The sequence below is a fragment of the Phodopus roborovskii genome, unplaced genomic scaffold, assembly GCF_943737965.1.
Source record: "Phodopus roborovskii unplaced genomic scaffold, PHOROB, whole genome shotgun sequence".
NCBI lineage: Eukaryota > Metazoa > Chordata > Mammalia > Rodentia > Cricetidae > Phodopus > Phodopus roborovskii.
In genome coordinates this window covers 80,342-95,918 of record NW_026125884.1, presented here as the reverse complement: position 1 = coordinate 95,918, position 15,577 = coordinate 80,342, and the positions used below count along the sequence as shown (strand labels likewise).

The 15,577-nt window shown below is 35.7% G+C and overlaps 1 protein-coding gene across 1 annotated transcript in view; it reads left to right on the top strand.

Annotated features, from left to right (window-relative positions):
* Htr2c (5-hydroxytryptamine receptor 2C) overlaps window positions 1–15,202 on the top strand; it is a 108,876-nt gene extending 93,674 nt beyond the window's left edge. Inside the window, exon 4 of the mRNA XM_051178889.1 lies at window positions 14,356–15,202. Coding sequence (XP_051034846.1) covers window positions 14,356–15,185 — 830 coding nt within the window. The 3' untranslated portion in view covers window positions 15,186–15,202. The remainder of the gene's footprint in view (window positions 1–14,355) is intronic.
* The last annotated feature ends 375 nt before the right edge of the window (window positions 15,203–15,577 follow it).

Genomic DNA, 15,577 nt, shown 5'->3' with positions numbered 1-15,577 from the left:
TCTCATCCACCCCTTCAATCCTCCCCTCCTGTTTCTTCTATTCAGAAAGGAGTGGGCCTCCCATGGGTATCAACAAATCATAGCGTAGCAAGTTGCCTTAAGCCTAAGGACCTACCCTTGTATTAAGGCTAGACGAGGCAATAAAATATAAGGAATATATTCCCAAGAACAACCCAAAGCATTAAGGATAGAACCTGCTCCCATTGTTATAAGCCCCACAAGTATACCAGGATACCTACCTACCTGTCACATATATGGAGAGGGCATAGGTCAGTTCCATGCAGGCTAACTGGTTATTAGTTCAGACTCTGCGAGTTTCTATGAGCCAAGTTAGTTTGTTCTGTTGGTTTTCTTTCTTTCTTCCTTTTCTTTTCTTTTCTTTTTTTTTTTTTGAATAATTTTGTTATATTTCTTTTTTATTATTTTTTTCTTATTTTATAAATCGACTCAAGTTCCCCCTCCATTCAATTCCCCCTCACCCTCTTCCCATCCCATTCCCCACCACAGGGAGGGTGAAGCCTTCCAGGAGGGATCATCAAAATCTGTCAAGTCATTTGGAGTAGGGACTAGGCCTTCCCTCCTGCTTCTCGGTTAGGGAGTATTCCTCCATGGGGAATGTGCTCCCCAAGTCCTTTCATTCATCAGGGATACCTCCTGGTTCTGCTGTCAGAGGTCCCTTAGACTGCACAGGTCTTCTGAGACCCATGTTCAGAGGATCTGAGTCAGTCCAATGCTGGTGTAATAGCTATCAGTCTGAGGGTGGGCATGAGCTCCCCCTTGTTCAAATCAGCTGTCTCTGTGGGTTTCTGTAGCCTGGTCTTGACCCCTTTTCTTATCACTCCTCCTTCTCTGCAACTGGATTCCAAGAGTTCGGCTCAGTGTTTAGCTGTGGGTGTCTGCTTCTGTTTCCAACAGCTACTACATGAAGGTTCCCTGATGGCATATAAGTTAGTTATCAATCTCATTATCAGGGAAGGGCATTTATGGTAGCCTCTCCATTGTTGCTCAGATTGTTAGTCAGGGTCTCTGGACATTTCTCTAGAGTCAGTTTTCTCTTCAAACCTACAAGGGCTCCCTCTATTAAGGTATCTCCCCCCTCTCTCTGTTCTCATCTATTCCTCCCCTGACTCAATCTTCCTTGCCCCACATGCTCTCCTCTCCTTGCCTTCTCTTTCTCCTAACTCCCTCTCCACTCATTGACCTCCCCCACTCCCAATATGCTAAGGAGATCTTGTCCCTTTCCTTCTGTGGGGGACCTTGTATGAATCTCTTAGGGTTCCTCCTTGTATCCTAGCTTTTCTGGTGATGTGAATTGTAAGCTTGTGATCTATATCTAAAATCCATATATGAGTGAGTATATACCGTGCTGCTCTTTTTGTGACTGGGTTATTTCACTCAGGATGATTTCTTTAAGTTCCATCCATTTGCCTGCGAATTTCAAGATTCTATTTTTTTTCCTGCTGAGTAGTATTCCATTGTGTAAATGTACCACATCTTCTTTATCCATTCTTCAGTTGAAGGGCATCTAGGTTGTTTCGAGGTTCTTGCTATTACAGATAATGCTGCCATGAACATAGTTGAATGGATGTCTTTGTTGAATGGATGTGGATCACTTGGGTATATGCCTAAGAGTGGAATTTCTGGGTCCTGTGGTAGACTGATTACCATTTTCCTGAGGAACCGCCATACTGACCTCCAAAATGGCTGTTCAAGTTACACTCCTACCAGCAGTGGAGGAGTGTTCCCCCTTCTCCACATCCCCTTCAGCATAAGCTGTCTTTGGTGTTTCTGATTTTAGCCATTCTGACAGGAGTAAGATGGTATCTCAGAGTTGCCATTCTGATAGGTGCAAATATGTCACCTAAAAGTAAACATAAAATGGCATTTATTATGACTTATGATATGAGCACTTTTAACTCTTACCTGTTCAGCATTTTAATTCTGAGGTATCTGTTTAGGGTTCTGTGGATTTGTATGACTTAAGGTTGATTGAATTCCTAGATTTGATTATTATTTTTATAAAATATTTGTTCTATTCCTTTCTTCACTTCTTGCTTGTGTGTGTGTGTGTGTGTGTATGTGTGTGTGTGTGTGTGTGTGTGTGTGTGTGTGTGTGTGTGTGTGGTATGTGTGTGTGTGTGCATTTTGATTCACTTTATACTGGCTATGCTGGTCTATTGAGTTTTCATCATACTGGTGAGGACTCTCTACTGTTTTTGGTATTCTCAGGGTTGAACTTTTCTACACTACACTGAAAATAAGTTGGTTCTGTGAGAAGATATTGAGAATATTTGAGAATATTAACTTTATATCAATTCTTTCCCAAGATAAAGTTCAATAACACAGATCTGGAATTAGAGTTGGGGATATCTGGAATCATGGTGGATTTTTCTGAATAATAAATGTAGTGTAGTCACTGAGTGGTCTGGGAACAGTTAGCCTTTTGGCTTCTCTTGACATGAAACCACTGCTTTATGATGTGTGAACGTAGTAATTTGGTACTTTGTACTTTAAGCCACGGCATACACAGAACAGGACTTCCACCCCATAGTTTCCTTAGCAGGATGAAAAAGGCTGGCTTTTTGCCCCTACTTGAAACATACACTTCAGACTAAAAATTGGCTGTATTTTGTCAAAAGGAGATTTTCTGTCTCCCTGAGTTGAGAGGGTGAAAGAACAAAATGTGGATTATTTAGACACTATAGAATGTCATTGTTCATATTTTGTGCTTCATGCCCCCATGACTATTAATAGAAATGTCTTCCTCAGTGACTAGGGTGGAACCCAAGACACCTTGGGTATGCTTGGGAAAGAGCTGTATGACTGAACTACACCCCTATCATAATCATACACTGTTCTTTTGTAGCTTTTAGTAGTAATCCTGAGAAATAAGTTGGTTATACCTTACTTTATTATTATTTTGATGAACAATATTCTGTTTTATGAACTAATTTTTGCCTTCAGTTAGCTTACCATTTTTAAATAGCTTAGTTAAAGTTTATATCTGATAAGTTCCATATCTAGGTTTGCTGAGAGAAAGGTTTCATTGCCTGTTTTATTTATTATACACTGGCCATATGTTTTGTTTCTTTGAATTAGTATATCTTTATTTTTATTCATGGCTTACTGGCATATAGATGCTCCCTGTTCCCTAGGATTTGTTGTTTCCAATGTTTATTGTTATGTTCGTTGGTTTATTGACTTTTCTGGAGTTATTGTACAAAGCATATATTCTTTGTCAATGAAGTCTCTGCCTCATTAATTTAGTTACTACCTGGTAATTAGATCAAGATTGCTTCCATTCCTGGAAAGAATAAATCTATCCCCTTGCAAGGGTCTGTGTTATTGTTGGGCCAGAGTCTATGTTATTATTGGGACACACTGTCAGCATTCAGCTAGAGAGTTTACATTAAGACTCCTGTGGACTTCACAGCCTGTTTGCACAGAGCCTCAGAGTCTGCCAGACCTGAGCACTTAGGGCCACGTGGGATCTTTAGAAATCATAGTCTTAGGAATAAATGCACACTTAGACAAAGAGATCTAAATCATGAGAACTATGTTGGAGCATTGGACATCCTTTTGAACATAATTAGTTTTCATCTCCTCCCCTCATCTTTCTGCTTATTCCATCCATATGCAATTGTTAGGCATTGCCTTAGACAGCTGCTTTGTTAAAACAGTTGCCAGAAATGTTTTGCAGAAATGTCCCTTGGAAAGAGACTTTTAAAACTGGTTAAACTTCTAGGTAAATCCAATAGAGAAAAGCATTTAGTTGGCCTTCCAGGATAACACCAAACATGACAAATATCTATATATCTGAATTCCTGCATTTAAAAAATCTGTTCTGCGTTTCTCCCATTGTATCAGGACCACCAGCTACTATTCAATGCTGCCACTAGTATGGGTAGTTGAAATGGTGAAGGCTTTGATTCTTGACAATAGCAAGAAATGTTTCTTGCATCAATGTTTCCTCTCTTTGTTGCTACTGTTTGATAACTTTCTAGAGTTCTAGAGTCCTAATTCTATTTTTCCTCAGGCTTTCTATTGTTTCTACTGAGACGAAAGGTTTTTTGCAAGTTGTAACTTCTTTTTTTTTTTTTAATAGATGGCACCTCCAATCTGTTTTTCCTCCATTAACCACTTTCTTTCTTCCTCTTCCTCTCCTGACCCTCTTCTTCTTGATATGTAGAAGAGGCTAGATGCAAGCTCACAATGATCCACCTGCCTCTGCTTCCTTGTACTACCATACCCAGGTCATTACACTTCTTAATATGCCTTTTGAACTCTGGCATTGCCTTATAAATATACCTTCTTGTATTTCAATTGTCAAGGTAGGAAATAAAGTGTACCTCCTTAATTGATCCCAATCAATTTGTTAGTTGTTTCCCAGACTCAGAAATACACTTAATTTATAAGAGTAGAGTCACTTTGCTCATTCTCACCATTTGTTTGTAATATGTACATACATACATACATACATACAGACAGACAGATACACACACACACACACACACACACACACACACACGTTGCACCACTGTTTAATTTTGTTTCATATATCTCAGCCATTACTCTTGTTTTTTATGATGCTATTTTCAAAGCATTGATTCCCAGGCTACTGAAATTTGTAATTGTGTCATTTAGTGGTTTTTAAAAGTTGTTTATACTATTATAAATGCCAAATTTTCTACTTCTTTTCATGGTTGACTTTCTATTGACTTGCTCTCTTTCATATTATACCATTTTCCTTCCATTCAGATTAAAATACTTATTTTGAGATTTGTTTTATTTTAAATCCCTGCAGCCAGTCCCAACAAATTTATATTAACTTTCTACATTCAGTGCTTATTAATTTCATATTTTGCTTTTTTTGGTTTGAATGACTTTACTTGAAAGACTGGGTATTGTTACCCAGAGTAATACTCTATGATTAATTTCATTTGATAAGATTATTTTCCACTTCTGTAAAGGAAATGATACTTCTGCTCAGTTTTCTTGGTTCCTAGATACTTCTTCAGTATCATGTCCTAAAATTTCCTCTGAACCCATGTTGATTTCAGAAATATCTATTTATTTGAATATTTCTGGAAGTATATATATAGATAGATAGATAGATAGATAGATATAGATATAGATATAGATATAGATATATATTTCAAAAATATTTAAAATATACATGCTTTTTAATGTGCTATAAGTTAAATTTCAGTAAAGCAAATGCACCTGAAAATAAAATATTGAACACATCTATATTACCCAATATCTGATGATCTCACAGAAAGACAAGATAGCTTGAGAAATAAAACATTGAAGTATATAAAAATTGCATATTACATGCCTGGCATTGTACTCAGGAGACAGAGGCAGATGGATCTCTGTGAGCTCTACAGAGCAAGTTCCATAACATCTGGAGCTACATAGAGAAACTGAACTTCACAAAAGCTTTATTTGTTAGAATATTATCAAGATATCACCACAGTTGATGTCCTTTTATTAGGGAGAAATAAGATTGTTGTGTACTGTTGTTGAACATATTCATTATTTTGAACATCATCTCTGGTAGTATGGCTTCTCTTGAAGTATTTATTTTTTCATATTAAAATAGTCATTTCATGTTTCTTATAATGACTATCCATAAAATATTTTTCAACATTTTATTTTTATACTTATTTATGTCTTCATATTTAAAGTTTCTCTTTTTAATATGGCTAATAATCTTACTATTTTATTCTTGCATCTGTAATATTTATGCACAAATTTAATTATGCACCACTTCTCTGTTCCATAATCAAGACATAGACAGATAGAATCATCAGCTATGTGTTTACCTTGAAGCCATTCTACTCCTAAAGAGAGTTGTCTCATGATTCAGGAAGTTTTACAATTGCTTTTGATGGGGTGGCAAGTTGAGGTCTAGAAATTCTCTCAAGGCTATGCAACATTTTGCAATGATGTTTCTTGTTTTTGGTTGATTTAGTTAGGTTTTCCTGATTGTTTGTTTTTTGAGACAGGGTTTATCTGCATAACCAGACCATGCTAGCCTTGAACTCACAGAAATGTGCCTGTGATTTCCTCTCAAATACTGTGTTTAGTTGTACTCCACCACCAAGCTGCAATAATGTTTTTCCATTGTGCTTAAGTTTAGAAGATTTACATTGACTCTCATACTCACCAGCTACTGCTTTTACTGGCAATCTCATCTAGTTTTTCAAAAAGTGTATCTTACAGTTGTGAAATTTTCTTTCATTTTTACACCCAACTACTGCAACTATCATATCTGGGTTACTATTTAGCATATTTATGATAAAGTTCTTCTCGGGTCATTCTAACAGTTTATATGTTGGTATGTTTCTGTTGACTTATATTGCCTCGGATATATTCATCAATTTAATTGTATCTCTAGAAACCTTGTAAAATTATTATTGAAGAAGTCTTGCGTGGTCTGTTTTGTTTTCTTAACAGTGAGCTATAGGTCTGCTTTCAGCCTAAGGTTACAGATTTAAGAAAAGGGCAAGCTGAGCATGTTGCATGTATGTGAATCCAGCATGAGAGCTACTAAGGCAGAAAGATTGTGAGTTCAAGGCCATAGTGAACTGCAAAGTGCATTCCAGGCCAGCATGAGCAAAATAGCATGATATTGTGTCAAAAGAAAAGAGAAAAAGAAAATCAAAAAGAAGGGAAACAATTTTTCCCCTTAAAGTTTGTTCTTTCATACAATTAGTAAAATGCTCAAGATGTGCACTTGACCCTTTTTACTTTATATAATGCCAATTCCAAATTCTGTTTTCCCTGTAAGAGATGATAGAAAAATCACTTTAGGTATGTTAAACTTCTTTTTTTCTATTTTTTTATTTATTTATTTTATATAACCAAGTCCATTTAAATGAAAACAAACATTTATAGACAATATTTGGGAATTTGGGCATCGTTCTTTCCAAACTACTTCCTGCTGGTAAGGGGCGTTGTCACTTCTTAAATGATGCTGGCCCATTGTTTTCATTAGAATTCTGCTCATATAAGATTCAGGCGCCAAGCAAGAATTCAAGGGAAAATTGCATGGCAATCACAGATTTCCTGCACTCTGTGATTCCTTCTTTCACTAGTTACAACACCACTATCCTAGTTTTTATGGCAGGCCCTGAATTCTTTATTCTCACTCAAAGTTCATTTAGACATCAGATTTCTAGTTCTAGAGAAGACCCTCATGGAACAGACATTGGAAGTGAAAATTCAGTTTTCATGACTCCCAACTTTGAATGAAATGCCTGGATCCTTTTACTTTCTTCTGACTTATTGTTCAGTTTCAAATACCTATAAATATTTTGTTATCATTGCTCAAAAATTTTCTCTGAATTTCTGAAGGTTATTAGTCAGAGTATGTGTTTTCAATAAGTTCCTTAACAACTAATATAAAATGCTCCATTTTATATTTTTTTCAATTGATAGATATTTATCATAACATTTTTTCTTTTAAAATGGTCTGATTATAATTTCCTTTTCTGTAGGTTCTCCAAGATCCTCTCTACTTCCCCCTACCAAATTCATACCCATTCTTTCCCTCATTATAATACAAATGGACATCTAAGATAAAATAAAAAGAAGATAAAATAAAAACAAACAAACATACGAGTAAAAGACAAAAACAGAAAAATAGAGCCAAAGAAAAAGCACAAGAAACACATAGAGGCACTGAGAAACATGTTTGCACACACAGAGAAGCCCTAAACCAAAATCAGAAACCACAAAATAGAAATTAAAGATCTAAGAGGTTAAAAAAATGCTCAAAGCATGTGAGACATAAACAAAACAAACAAAATACAAAACCTCAAAAAATGCTACTGAGTTTGTTTTGTGTTGTACTGCTATGGTTTAGAAGGAGTTTCTGTAATTGCTTATTAGGACCCAAAAGATGATTTAAATACTAGCTACTCTAACATAAATTTTGTTTTAAATTTTGATTGTGAAAAAATATTTTATCTAACCAATAAATGAATTTTGAGGTTCTGTTGACTTAGCTATAAACATTTGCAATAAAGCAGAAAAATAATTTGGATGTTTGAATTATATCACCAACATGAACAGCAGATATTTTCACATCACTTTGAATTCTGGCAGAAACACTGTCATATGGTAGATGCCCATCAGCTATTTCTAAATATTACTAGACTTTGTTACTTACTGTGCTAATTACAAATCATGTACAAAGTCTGAACTGCTGACACAGTTCTGTGATCCCAAGCACTCTAGAAGCTGAGATAGGAGGATCACAAATTCAAGGCTTGCTTGGGTTACAAAGAGAATTCAAGGACATCCTGAGCAATTCAATGAGACCATCTCAAAATTTAAATACCAAAAAGCAGACTGGGAATGTGGCTCCAACAATTGCGAAGCCTTTAGGTTCATTTGCCCGAACCACAGAAAGAATGAATGTATTACTATTTCTAAGATTACCATTAATATTAAAATAATTCATTTTATGTCATTTTGTTTTCCTTGAGGAACAATATTCTTAAAAAGAAGTATACAATCACAAGAAAACATTCCAAACCTTTACCTCAGACTTTCCCCTTTTTTCAACAACGTTCCCCCTAAAAATCATGACTTTTTAATTTCCCCTTTAAAGAAAAATTATGTGGCTAACCTGAAACTTTCTCTAGAACTTTGAACACAAATAGTAAGGACTTTTATATTGATTCCTTGCAAGAGGCTCTAACTTAACACAACCCAATTTGAGGATACTTTCTTTGTAGCATATGAGTGTTCACCTATCACATCTTACTTCTACAAAAGTTCATTTGATTTCTGGTCGCTTCACGGAGTCAAGAAACATCTAGGTCAACCACTTTGTGAATCCAGTCAACAATTCAGTTAATTTTGCAACATATTTCCCACTTCTGTTACTTTCTGATTTTCTGTATAGGTCCTGACAATTACTGTTACTTATTCTTGCTTCCAACAGTTCCCATAAAAATAAAATCACTCTGCCATTTGTCATTTTTTCCCTTATTGTATCTCCCTTTGTTTCCTTAGGGACCTTTGCCTATAATTTTTAAAGGTTCTTTATCTGTGTTTTTGAGCTCTCTAAACCTTAGTGTTTACTTTCAATGTCTTAGTTCCTTGTCATCCATGAATACTTACTTTTCTCATGCTACATTAGTTTATGGTGATAATGTGGTCATCTAGGAGTGCTCCTGAAAATTTCTTCTTCCAATGCTGCCGTCCATATTGTAATTAATATAAGATCCTCACTCACCCATTTCCACATACACTTCTGGCCAAGTGCACTTTCTGTTCCCTGGGCATTCCTCTTGTAAGCTCAGTCTCTTCATGATTTCTTTCTCAAATAGATCACATTTTCTCAACATGATATAAGGAGTTCTTAGCACAATAATAGCAGTCATTGTTCTATAAATACATATGCACCCATATCTATTCATATACACATGTATACATGTCTGTGTTCTTTCTTGCTTCAAATCTAAAAATCCATGAGGTTCCAATTTGAGTGTGGATTCCTTAAAGTTCCCATGCCACCAATACCATAACAGAAACAATCCTTAACCATACATACAAAATGTCAATTCTCCAAATATTAATAACAATTTGTCATCTGAAAATTGAAACATCACTGTTTTTCTGTGTTCTTTTTTTATTGCTATTCATTTATTTTTTTTCTTCTCTCATATATTATATCCTGACCACCGTACCCCCCGCCAGAGTCCTCCACCTCTTCTTACCCACTTCTCATCCAGTTTATAATAATAGTCTTTCATCACATGCTGTTAAGCATGGTGTTCAAGGGACTCACAGCAGGAGGTGAGGGATTGATTAGTCATGTCAGCTTGGTCCTCCTAGATATCTTTGAAAAATACTCTAGAAATTTCTGTGACTATTACAGCATATATTTTTGTTGTTTTCCATAGTGTTCCTGTACTGCTGTATTATACTCATTTTACAAATACTGCTACTTGTGTCTACTGAAGGTTTTCAAACCGGGTTTGATAAATATGAAAACAATTTAACAACTGCTACCTAGTCAACAATGATTATAATACGTTATCACTTAATAGATACATCATAAAAAAAGATATTCACTTTAGTGTCATTGACAAATATATTATCTGATGGTTTGAAAAGAATTCATCTGTGTTGCTGGAATTCAAGTTTTAGGAACTAATATAATGCATTTATACATAGTCCAGTCTAGATTTACTTTTTTGGAATAAAATAATCTCATGAAATTAGTTTTCTATGAAAGTAGAATAAGATAATGAGTATAGACAGAGTGTGTAATCTAAAGCAACTGTAAGAACCAGTAATACTCAGGCTTATATTTTGCAGTAAAATAATATTAATAAATGAGTTTTTATTAAATTAGAATGGAATAATGCATGCAAATATAGTATGACTATCAATAAATTAACAAGTTGTTAGTGAAGATCTTTAATGAATGAGAATATTAATGGCAGCAGTAGTAGTTATTTCTATAATAATAATGTTAAGTGATATTTTACATGCTTTTTGAAGATTCATTTTATCTTTAATATTAATAATTAAGTTGTAATAATATATCATATTTCTAATAAAATACAAATAATAGTAATGTAAAATATTTTCAGAACTTGAAATATATGGATATATATTACCGAATCAATGTTTCTATACCGTTAAGTTAGATCTTATGTGCTTATTGAAGATTATCTTTAAATAATACTAATAATTATTACTGTTAAAACAATTTTTTAAAGTTTGCAAAAATTAATGAGCTAATTCATGCATAATATTTGCCTATGAACTTAAATAATACCTGCAATTTTTAGCATTACTCAATTAAAACTTGTTTTCATTGTTTCTAATATCCTAAGATGACACAATCTTAGCAAAGTTAACTTCAGAAATTTTAAATTAGTCCTATTAATAATTATTTTATTGTCTGTATTTAATTAAGTAACATATGAAATATATAGAATTTTAAAAAAATGAGTTATGTAGTAATGTATAAGAAACACTGAGTAAGAAATTGTTTTGTCATTGAAATTATTATTGGTATGTGATGTCAAAAGTAGTTCATTTCTACCCTTCTTACTTGATCAAATCAAGGATGTAAAGTATATTAATGAGTACATATTTGCTAAATTTAACTTTTCTGAAGTTAGCTTGATCAAATAATGCCTTTCTGAATTTTTATGGAAATAAGTTAATGAATTTAAGGTATATTATTGGTAGTAGGACTGTTATTTATGCTTAATGTTATAATAACACATTAATTACTATCGCTTGAATTGAAAGTGATAAGGAACACTTTACATATTTGCTAAATAAATTACAGATGTACACAAACAGGTGTTCTCAAACTCTTTGGTTTAAGGACCCTTGATATTTTTCAAAACACTTAAGGACTTTTATTTATGTGGATTATATATTGTATCACTAGTATTATTATTGATATTTGTGATAATGCACATTAAAAGTTTAAAAACATCATGATAAATCATTTTTTTAAATAATGATAACAAACTAAGACAGTTGATACATTTTAAACTTTTTTCAGAAATAAAAGCATTGTTTGGCAGGTTTGAATTTTTAAATGTCTGCTAATACAATAACAGATAAATTCCTAAATACATACATGCATTCAACCAATTGTGATGTTTTAAAGACAAAACTATGAAAAAGCACTCAGAAGGTGAAGGTAGTAAAATCAATAATTCACCCAGTCTGGGTTACATACGTTCATGTCTATGAAACGCCCAAAATATAATAGAAGTTGGAAAGGAAAATTACTCCCACAAAAGAATTATAAGAGTTTTGGAGGCTCTGGGTCCTTGAAGCACATTTTGAGAACTGCTGGTACAACTTTTTAAGTTATTAAAGTATTCATAAAAAAGTCTGCACATGATGTATTGTTATTAATGGTGTTATTATTATTGTTGTTATCATTATTGATAATGTACATGTTGTATTTTTGAAAGTTAAATCCTCCTGTTTGTTGACTGCATTCATGGCTTCCAGAAACAAAATAAAGAGGTTAAACTACTTGACCAAATTATATCTATTGTAGATGCTTTTAACCAAATTAAGATAAAGTATGTTTCACCTATGTTATCCATAATACATATGGCTCAGCATGTGACACAGAGAGTGGATGGAATAAAAGACAGCTATCAGATTTATCCTTTCTTCAATGTACCTTCAACTATACGAAAGATTGCCAGGTATAAAATTGGTCTCACAGGGTCTGGTGAGATGATGGCTCGTAAAACACTCCTTTCTCTAAGCCTGATGAGCCAAGTTCATTTCTTGAAAGTGAAAACCAACTCATGAAAATTGCTGTCTCAACTCTATAGGCATTCTATGGCATGCTCACACATGTGTGTTCATGTTCACATGCACACAAACACTGAGAGAAGGCAGCAATTGGCCTCATATACTCAAATACATAATAGTTGTCCTTGACCCCTCCCCCCTACTGTCTCTTGACAAGGCTTTCTTTAGATTCCTTAGGATGGTGAAACAGAAGTTCACAGTACTCCAGAGCTGGGCTCTGAAAAATGCCAATGTGTACCAATCTTGCAGTCAGTGTAAGACGCCTTCCCTAGGCACTCCAGGTGTCTCTCTGAAGGTCTCAAAGACTACACAAGCATTTTCAGTGGCGAGTTGGAGTTTACTGTCCAGGTACCTTTGTAGCCAAGCTTATAGAAGGATGACAAACTTTTTGGAGGAGTGTCCAGCCTCAGGATCTCGTTCTTGAAGTTCTGGGCAGCAGGTGAGGTAGGCATTGGAGAGGAACTACTTAAACTGCACCCTCTGATGCTTTTGCTAAAGGCTTCTGGGAAGATATACGAGTTTTCTTCCAGATTTATCTCATGAAATAGTCATCTTCCCTGGGACTGTAGCAAAGATCTGAGTATTTCTACTAAAGTCCAAATTTTTGTTAGAAAAAGCATAGTTTAAAAGGCATCTCCAACTTCATATGCCCTTCACTATTTCCATATTTGCGTGCCTAGATCTCAAAATCTTGAGACTCCTCACACATACCAGAAATATGATGTCTGGAGAAAATTCTTAACAATCATATTCTAAACATACCAATCAGTATTATTGGTTTTTCTTTTTGATCATTCAGTCTGATACATTGTGGCTGACAAGAAGTACTTATGTCAACTAGTATGGTTTAAGGTATTAAGCTCCTCATAGTTCTTTATGTGGTCACCAGTTAATTACCATCTTTGAGGGCACACTTATACTTCCTCTCCCATTTTGCAATGGGGATATCCAGCAGCCCACAATGTCACTAGCCTATGATAGAATCTTACAGACACAATCTGGGTCTGTCAAGGCTTTAGCTTCTTGGCAATGCAGAAAGGATAAATGAATATGAAAATTCCCTTGGCATATTGTCCCTCTGTCTTGAGGGAAGGATAACTTTATGGTCTACCACAGTGAGTTCTGAAAGTTCTCAGAAGTTTTCAGCATAAGATCACAGTTGGCCCCTTCATTTCTGTTGATATTACCTGTCCAGAATCCAGTTTATTTTTCTGTCTGAGCACTTGGCAATACCCAAGGGAATAAAAAAAAAATCTATCTCTTTATCTCTGTCTGTCTCCTACTCAGCCCCCCTCTTCTTCTCTCCCTCCCCCTTCCTCCTTCGCTCCCACCATCCCTCCTTTCTTGCCCGATCTCCACCTGTAGGCCCCCTGTAATACCCTGAAGATACCTTCTCAGCCTCATTCTGTTTCTTGACCTTGAAACCATGTTGCTGATGCTCAAGCACAGAAACACACACACGCACACACAGGCACGCACGCATGAGTGCATCCTTGGCAAAAAGAAAAAGAAATCACTTGCTTCTGTTCACAAGTTAGTTTTTGCATAATGGTGAAACACAATCCATTCAACCCTCCCAGTCTATGATAGTTGGTGTGCATATCATTGTTATTGCACTTGAGTAACAGTATACTAAAAAAAATGAATGACTGGACTTCATGATATTACTGAGGACAAATGTGAAGCTACTCCTTGGCTTAGTAAATATTTATTAAGCACTTTCATGAGCCAGGACAGTTCTGGGGATGGCACATAGAATAAAATGGACTCAGAGGACTCCTAGACATAGTTATAATCTCCAAAGCTTGTCTCAAACATGGAGATTCTACATTGCTACAGCAATGCATGGAATTCATATTCTGTTTTACTGATAAGTTCTATGAGCTGCCTGGTATGCCATGAATAGCTTTCAACAAATATCATGTCTAAATTCCATTGGGTAAAATGTTAATGAATGAATTGCTACTGCACAAACCTGCTCCATCACTGCACATGCTGTAACGACATCTCACCTTTTTGTTTCCCTAGGTGTTTCAGTTCCTATCCCTGTGATTGGACTGAGGGACGAAAGCAAAGTGTTCGTGAACAACACCACGTGCGTGCTCAACGACCCGAACTTCGTTCTCATCGGGTCCTTCGTGGCATTCTTCATCCCGTTGACGATTATGGTGATCACCTACTTCTTAACGATTTACGTCCTACGCCGTCAAACTCTGATGCTACTTCGAGGCCACACCGAGGAGGACCTGCCTGAAATCAGCCTGAACTTTCTGAAGTGCTGTTGCAAGAAGAATGCCGGTGATGAAGAGAACACTGAGAATCCCAATCCAGATCAGAAGCCGCGTCGAAAGAAGAAACAAAAGCGTCCTCGAGGCACCATGCAAGCTATCAACAACGAAAAGAAAGCTTCCAAAGTCCTTGGCATTGTATTCTTTGTCTTTCTGATCATGTGGTGCCCGTTTTTCATCACTAATATCCTGTCTGTTCTTTGTGAGAAGTCCTGTAACCAAAAGCTGATGGAGAAGCTTCTCAATGTGTTTGTTTGGATTGGCTATGTGTGTTCAGGTATCAATCCTCTGGTGTATACTCTCTTCAACAAAGTGTACCGAAGGGCTTTCTCTAAATATTTGCGCTGTGATTATAAGCCAGACAAAAAGCCGCCTATCAGACCGATTCCTAGGGTTGCTGCTACTGCTTTGTCTGGGAGGGAGCTCAATGTTAACATTTATCGGCATACCAATGAACGTGTGGCTAGGAAAGCTAATGACACTGAGCCTGGTATAGAGATGCAGGTGGAGAATTTAGAGCTGCCAGTCAATCCCACCAATGTGGTTAGCGAGCGGATTAGTAGTGTGTAAGCAAGCGCAGCCTTCCTACAGGACAGCTCTTGTAGGAAAGTTTTCCCTGTGATTTTCCTATGGATTATAACTCATGTAAATACTGCTGTGTGACAAAACAGTGTTTTTATAAATAGCTTTGCAAACCTGTACTTTAAAATCATGCTATAACAGTGAGATTTGGGGTTATATATTTACTGTTTATGATAGATAGAGACTAAGTTATTTTGATTCCTTGCTGAATAATAGTGTTTGTTTCTCTCTCCCGTCCTTCCTCATTCCCTCCCTCCCCTGCTCCTTCTTTGCTTTCTTCCTTCCTATCTCTGTTTCATTTGTGAATGTGGAAACGTTGATGTTCATCTCAGGTGGCATTTGCAGGAGACCAGAATGATGCACATGATAGTGATGATATC